This window comes from Aplysia californica, unplaced genomic scaffold, assembly GCF_000002075.1.
Source record: "Aplysia californica isolate F4 #8 unplaced genomic scaffold, AplCal3.0 scaffold00688, whole genome shotgun sequence".
Classification (NCBI taxonomy): Eukaryota; Metazoa; Mollusca; class Gastropoda; order Aplysiida; family Aplysiidae; genus Aplysia; species Aplysia californica.
Genome location: NW_004797958.1, coordinates 135,987 through 143,756, shown reverse-complemented (window position 1 = coordinate 143,756; position 7,770 = coordinate 135,987). Strand labels below are relative to the sequence as shown.

Genomic DNA, 7,770 nt, shown 5'->3' with positions numbered 1-7,770 from the left:
CTCTGGTGTGGTTTGCTCCTTTTCTCCTACTAAAAATCTATCGTCTCTGTCTCCCCTCCTTCTTTTTTATGTTTGTTACTCTCTTGTAACATTTCTAATCTTGGGCACTTATATGACTTTATTGTGTTGCAAGTGCCATAAAACTGTTACTAAAACTAAAACAACTTGGTTCGTCTGTTGTTTTGCGGTGCAGGAGTTTCAGAGTATGGTGAGGAAGATCAACGAGGTCATCAACAAGCACAAAAACAAGAGACAGCCAGCAGCCGCCAACCTGAAGGATTACTGCCCCTGGATGGCCGAGTTCAACCCCAGCCACAACGGCAGGGAGCTGGAAATACCAGGTGGTCATAGACGCCCTCTTGTTGTTGTTTGTCCGAGTCGCGACGATTTACTCACGTTTACTTCACCGAAAGATAGTACATAACAAGATGGTCCGCTCAGCCAAAAAAGTGTCCGCCGGAAGTCCGCTCTTTGCTTCTGATGGTGCTGCAGTCTGTTTTGAAGCTCTCTTTCGTTTCTCCAGAAGAAGAATAGGAATAGCACCTCCTTGCGTGCGCAGATCAACTGTTGTTCATCAGCTGTTCGGGTTCGTTCAGTGCAGAGTTTTAGGGGTTTTTATTTATTTTAATGACCTCTCGCCTTTCATTCTAAAGTCAAATTAAAGGAAGAAAACAGTCACCTCTTCCTCCGGAAGAGGTTTTTTGTCAGCGTAACCATTAAAAGAAATATTTCTTTTGAAATTTGAATTCTTATTTATTCAAAAACTTGTTAGTTTCACTTTGATTTTTTTAACACAAGTAGGGTAACTCTGTTCGCAAAGAGTGCACTTTTGCGAAGACGGTACCACCGAATTTTGAGGACACTTTTTTAGTTGGCTCAAAGAGATGAGTGGACCCTCTTGTTATGTAGACTCTGTGCTTCACTGACCTCTGCGGGGTAGTGACTAGGCCTTTTTATTATAGCACACAGAAAGCGTGAGTTCAGTTCCTTAGTGGAAAGGTGGGTGGCTAGTGGGTGCTCTGGTGTGGTTTGCTCCTTCTTTCCTGTCAAAAAACTTTCCTTTTTTATTCCCCCTCCTTCTATTTTGTGTTTGTTACTTTCTAGTAACATTTCTGTTCTTCTGCACTTATATGACCTTATTGGCGCTCATATGACCTTAGCAGTTGCGAGCGCCGTAAAACCCTATACTACATACATGACCTTATTGTGTTGCAAGTGACGTAAAATTCTTACTAAAACTAGAACTGAGTGGGGAGATTTCTTTATTCATTTTTTTCTACGAAAAAAAAGATAGGTCTGATGGTTTTTATAGTGACAACAGTGACAATGAGTTGTTTCGAGTGAGCGCTAACTAAATGTATACATTTAAAAATCAAGTCTTTCACTTTCTCACACCCCAAATCACAGATACTGAGACAAATACCTAAAACAATATTATGAATGCACTCTACATTTGATTTTCTTCAAATTGATATCAAAAGTGTAAATGTGCGATTTGTGTCTTTAGAAAATGTCTCCCCTAAAAATTTGAGTAGTGTTGAAAAGAAATTTTGATAATCAGGGGAAGGAATTATGACAGAAAAGAATTAAAGCCACGCCGCACCGAACCACATCACTCCACACCACACCATACCACACAACACCCCACCACACCACACCACACCACACCACACCACATATCACACCACACCACACCAAACGATACCAGACCGCACCACACCACACCACATGACACCACACCACGTCATACCGCACCACACTGCACAACACCATGCCACACCACACCACACCGCACCACACCACACCACACCACACCACACCACACCATACCTCACCATACCACACCATACGATACCAGTCTAGATCACACCACACCACTGCACAGCACAGGACAGCACACCACACCATACTACGCCACTCCACACCACTTCGCACTGCACTGCTCTAAATCACACCATGCCACGCTATATCATGCCGTAAAAAGGTAATCCTGAAAGTGTTTTATAACTTATTCGTTTCATTTCCTTAGGTCAGTACCGGGGCCTAGACAAGCCTCTGCCCGAGTATCACGTCCGGGTTTCTGGATTTGACGAAAGGGTGAGTCGTGCTGTGTTTTCGGCCATTAACATTTTGAAATATGGATCATTGTTTACAATTTGTGAGGCAACGTGGTGGAATCAGGCTCTCGTCATTATTTGGGCATGTAGAGTTATTGGTGTCATCTTAAAGCTTGTTCAGTTGTCTTTATTTGGGTGAAAAAAATATCCATTTATCTTGAATACAAGTCGAGATATTTGCGAATGAAGGAGGTGGGGATTACCTGTTTTCAGAGGTAAAATAAGTGAGAAAATGGCCGCCAAAGATTAGTTATTTCCTTAGCTTCAGAGTCCATGGTAACTGAAAATTAACATTTTTTTGTGCCTTTAATCAGCGTTTTACGAAAAATCCACACAGAAATGAGTTCTTTAATGGGCATGAAAGGTGTTGAGCCAAAAAACAAAACTTTGATAAAAATTCACAAACCTGCGGAAAAATGCAAGTTTCTTCACTTTGACTATTTTGACGAGAGCCTGATTCCACCACGCTGCCTCACATTTGATACAATTAGCTACACTGGGTGCATGGCATGGTGTGTTGTGATGCACAAGCAGGTCCTCAAAGGCTTGTGACATTCTGTAGTCCCAAAGGTTTCTTTTGTTTTTGCAAGCAGTAATTATAGCCCCACCCCACCCCACCCCACCCCCTTTTTTTCCCTTTTTTTCTCAACTTGACCATGGCGAGCCTTGCCAAAAGACGTCTCTTCTTTTTTTTTTTCATCACGCCTTTGTTAACGTTACATTTATATTCAGCTACAACACCTGTTCTTGACACACCAGGGAAGAAGACGATCAATGGCCATATTACGATTATTTTTTTTTTGCCTGATTACCAATTTTTTATTTGTTTATTACTGAAACATATCGTGGCCTCATTGCTTTCTTGTCCTATCTCCATTTTTAATAACAATGAAAACATTTCATAACAAAGAGTGAGCTTAGGAAGAAGTCACATTTTCAATGTTAAAAACGAATGGAGATGCGATTAGAAAGCACCGAAGTCGCGATATGCTGATTGGTGGGCAGCCCTGTTGACCTGGGAGACTTTGAGCTTTGTCAGACAGCGACTCGTGTGTGTGTGTGTGTGTGTGTGTGTGTGTGTGTTCAGCAGACTTGCCAACCTGTAAGCAATTGCACATTCAAGTACGCAAGACTGTCAGCAATACGCAGAGATACGTGTCAAAACAATCAAATACGCATCTTTTGATTTTCCGGTAAGCATGATCGTCATTGCTCGAGACCCGCTGTCGAGTCGTACTCTGATCGTAAAACTTCTCCCTGGTCTCTGCCTCTCCTTGTGGATGGCCTGGAGTTTGTCGGTGTGGCCCGATTCCGAATAATTCGAGTACTCATCATGAGTTGAGAATACGCAAGCAATTGCCGTGTGTGTGTGTGTCATCAGGTGCTGGTGATGAAGTCGCTGCGGAAGCCGAAGAGAATCACAGTCCGCGGCAACGACGAGCGCGACTACCCGTACCTGGTGAAGAGCGGAGAGGACCTGCGGCAGGACGACAGGATCGAGAGCCTCTTCTACATCATGAACAAGGTCATGACCTCCGACCCCAACTGCAGGCAGAGGAAGCTGCACCTGAAGACCTATCAGGTCATTCCCATGACTCCCAAGTGAGTGTATTTTTGAACAGCTCCTTTTGCTTGTGTTGAATCCTTGTTGTATGTGGGTTAAAATTTGAAAGACGCACCTGATGTGATACGTGTATTGTTGTCAGCTTTACTTTTCTTCTCTCCCTTTTGAATTTTAGTGAGATTAATAAATCATTTATGTTATGTGTTTGTTTGTTGTGTGCATGGGTGAGTGCATATAATGACCATAGTAACACCATTGCCACTGTATGCGACCAAGGCAAATCGTTATCTCTATCTACATCACCATTTCCATTTTGCTTATTTAGATTCTATATATACACCTACATGTGTTTTTACCATTTCTCTACAGCAAAGAAAAATTTCTCACTGGGATATAAAGTATCATCTCATCTTTTCTTGCCTTGTCTTATCTTGTCTTGTCTTGTCTTATCTTGTCTTGTCTTACCTTGTCTTATCTTGTCTTGTCTAATCTTGATATTCCTCAACTTTTGGGTGTTTGACATAATCCTGTAGATATGGCAGATGCGATGCCAATGTGAATTTGAAGCCTCGAGTTAGGAGCTTCCTATAATGACTAATTTATGCGTAGCAGTGGTATGCACCTGCAGCTGATCATTTTTTTGAATGAATACACAGAAATGTGTTTTTAAATGGATATTAAAGGTGTTGAACCCCCCCCCAAAAAAAAAACCCAAAAAAGAAAAAACCCAATAAATAAATTGATGAAAATTACTCATAGGGTCGAAAATGTTGGTGTCTTCAATTCTGTTGTTTTTGACGAGCACCTGATTTCACCACGATGCCTGACAATTATGAGATTTTAATGAGATTTTCTCCCTGACAGAGTGGGTCTGATCGAATGGATGTCCAATACGTGCCCGCTGAAGGAATTCCTGCAAGACGCTTACACGGAGGAAGAGAGGAAGTTTCTGGAGGGAAAGTAAGTCTGCAGTGCTGTTCTCTCATGTGGAATCTACACTTTGCTACCTCAGAACTACAAAGTTCTATCTGACATTTTTGGCCGTTTTGACTTACTAAGACCTTGAGGTCAGAAATCAAATGTTCTCTCTTCTCTATCAAAATTGTAAGATTATTCGGAATCGTTATCAAGATATTCAAAGAATTGCATTTGAAAAAGGTTCATATGTTGTGAAACTCAAAAAATTTTTAATGTTTAACGTCAAATACTGAGCACACAGAACTTTGTAATTCTGGGGTAGCATGTAGCAACTTGAAGGGATCAATTGAAAAAGTACCGATAGAGCATAGGGGCTGTTTTGAGAAAAATGTTAAAAAATATTTTGAATTGACTTTCCTTTCCGAATATTAACTTTGTCTTATTTCCTGACCATAGATTAGCAGATAAGGGTTGACTTAGTAGGGATATGTAAACGTTTTTTCAATTTTTAAGCTGAAATATGCTTTAACTCTTTATCTCCGAGGGGGGTAAACCCACTATACTGTGGCCCTTTTTTTTTGTACGAAATCTAAAAGTGACAGCATCACTAAACTGGTAATTTAATCGAAACAAGTGAACCTACATTTGTATTTTGATAGTTCCTTCATCTAATGAATGGACTCCCTGTAAAAGAGACCTGTTTTTGGCAATTGCTTGCCGAAAAGTAATTTGACGTCAAAGTTGTTGTAAAGGAATGTGCCCGAGCTGCTGCCAGCGGCTCACCGGCACACTGGTTCTGACCTCGAGTCGCTGGGAGGAGCTTTTATGAAATTGATTCAGGTACTTTTTGCGCTAATCACCGTAGTAAGACTTTTTTAGGGTTGTCTCTTCGCGTATTCACAGAGAAAACCAACACAAGAATGCAGAAATAATATGTGAGGCAGCGTGGTGGAATCAGGCTCACGTCAAAATAATCAAAGTGAAGAAACTTGCATTTTTCCGCCGGTTTGTGAATTTTTATAAAAATTTTGTTTTTTGGCTCAACACCTTTCATGTCCATTAAAGAACTCATTTCTGTGTGGATTTTTCTGAAAAACGTTGATTAAAGTCACAAAAAATAAAAATTTCCGTTACCACGGACTCTTAAGCTAAGGAAATAACTAATCTTTGGCGGCCATTTTCTAATTTATTTTACCTCTGAAAACAGGTGACCCCCACCTCCTTCATTCGCAAATATCTCGACTTGTATTCAAGATAAATGGATATTATTTTCATCCAAATAAAGACAAGTGAACAAGTTTAAGATGATACCAATAACTCTACATGCCCAAAAATTGACGAGAGCCTGATTCCACCACGCTGCCTCACATATGAATTTTTACAAGTAGCAGCTAGGGAGATTAAAAAAATTAAGTCTAATGTACAATGGAACCTCCCCCAGACAGCCACCTGTTTAAGACCTCCTCCTGTATAAGACAACCACCTGTATAAGACAACCACCTGTATAAGACAACCACCTGTATAAGACAAGACAACCACCTGTATAAGACAACCACCTGTATAAGACAAGACATCCACCTGTATAAGACAACCACCTGTATAAGACATCCACCTGTATAAGAGAGCCACCTGTATTAGACATTTTTCTGTATAAGACAACCACCTGTATAAGACAACCACCTGTATAAGACAGCCACCTGTATAGGACATCTACCTGTATTTGACATTTTTCTGTATAAGACGACCACCTGTATGAACTGCCGCTGTCCATTCCCTCCTTGCATTTGTCTGTATATAATGGCTTTTTAAATAAGTATTTCTATAAGCAACTGAGGTCATTTTTGGAAGTTCTGACAAAGACATTAGCGAAAAAGCGTGAGCCCAAATCAAAACCATGTCTCGGGCATTCATTCGACTCTCTTTTATTAGTCTATCAGATGGATACCAAATAGTATAGTTTCTTGTATGCATGAGACCTCTTCCGTTGGACATCAGTCGAGATTGCTTGAATATTAATGAGGAAGATTCATGTAAAGTGCCTGTTCTAAGGACACAACGTCGGGTTGAGGCTCGAACCCCCAAACCGTCGGCCTCGTGATTACAATTACGAGTCCAGCAGCCATCCGGTTACACCTGTTCTTTTGTATTCTCTCGACAACTGACTGTCTTTTGTGCATGATTTCATCTGAAGCACTTTTGAGCAAAAACACCCTAAAATGTAAGTGGATTTGCTTTGTTTTGATATGCTTCCATGCTTTCTGGGAAGCAGAGAATGTTTGTGAATGTCCGAACGTTTTCGGAGGTAATAACACGTAGATTGCAAAGCAGATATACCATACTGTTGAGAGGGGGTAGGCGCTGTACAAATGCTATTTGGTTTGAGGTTTTTTTTCATTGTTGTTGCTCTGCGGATGTTATTTTGTGGATGGTTGGCGGGTGCTCTGGTGTGGTTTACTCCTACTTTGCTATCAAACATCTATCGTTCTTATCTCTCCTTCTTTTTGTGTGTATGCCATTCTATTGTAACACATCTATTCTTCGGCACTTATATGACTTTATTGCGTTGCAAGTGCCGTAAAACACTCTTACTAAAAAAAAAAGGATGTTATTTTCAGTCAGTCCCCTGTCATTCAACACAACCAGTGGATGGCGAAACTTGTGGACAAGAAGGACAGCGGCAACTGGCAGATGATGTACGACCGTGTGTACATGAAGTACAGCCACACGGAGACGGTCAAGGAGTTCCGGCTCAAGCAGGGGAAGATCCCTTGGAACTTGTCCAGGTCAGTGTAGAGGGTTTGATATAATACAGGAGGAGGGGAGGCGAGAGGGGGAGGGGAGGCGAGGGAGAAAGAGAACAATTCCATCCTTTATTCTGGGTTAGGAAGGGGGGGGGGAGGGGTGAGGGGAGAAGTGGAGGGGGGATACAAAGGCCCGTACTTAAGTGTCGTGTGTTTGCATAGTGCTAAAAGCTGGTTTTTAAACTTCATCTGTGGAAGTGAGAGAACCAGAGAGAAGAGGGATGAGGATTAACCCTTTCATTGCTTGACCTGCTCAAGATCAGTCCAACCTATGGTCCCAAAACAGTCTACGAGTGTTCGTGAATGCACGTATTGTGTGTGTGTGTGTGTGTGTGTGTGTGTGTGTGTGTGTGTGTGTGTGTGTGTGTGT

General features: G+C 41.4%; 1 protein-coding gene across 1 annotated transcript in view; it reads left to right on the top strand.

The window, feature by feature from the left end:
- LOC101854982 (DNA-dependent protein kinase catalytic subunit) overlaps positions 1–7,770 on the top strand; it is a gene marked incomplete in the record, with an annotated part of 122,273 nt that overhangs the window by 104,239 nt on the left and 10,264 nt on the right. Inside the window, 5 exon segments of the mRNA XM_035972423.1 lie at positions 194–341; positions 2,030–2,097; positions 3,499–3,719; positions 4,546–4,641; positions 7,215–7,382. Of these exon segments, the coding sequence (XP_035828316.1) occupies positions 194–341; positions 2,030–2,097; positions 3,499–3,719; positions 4,546–4,641; positions 7,215–7,382 (701 nt within the window).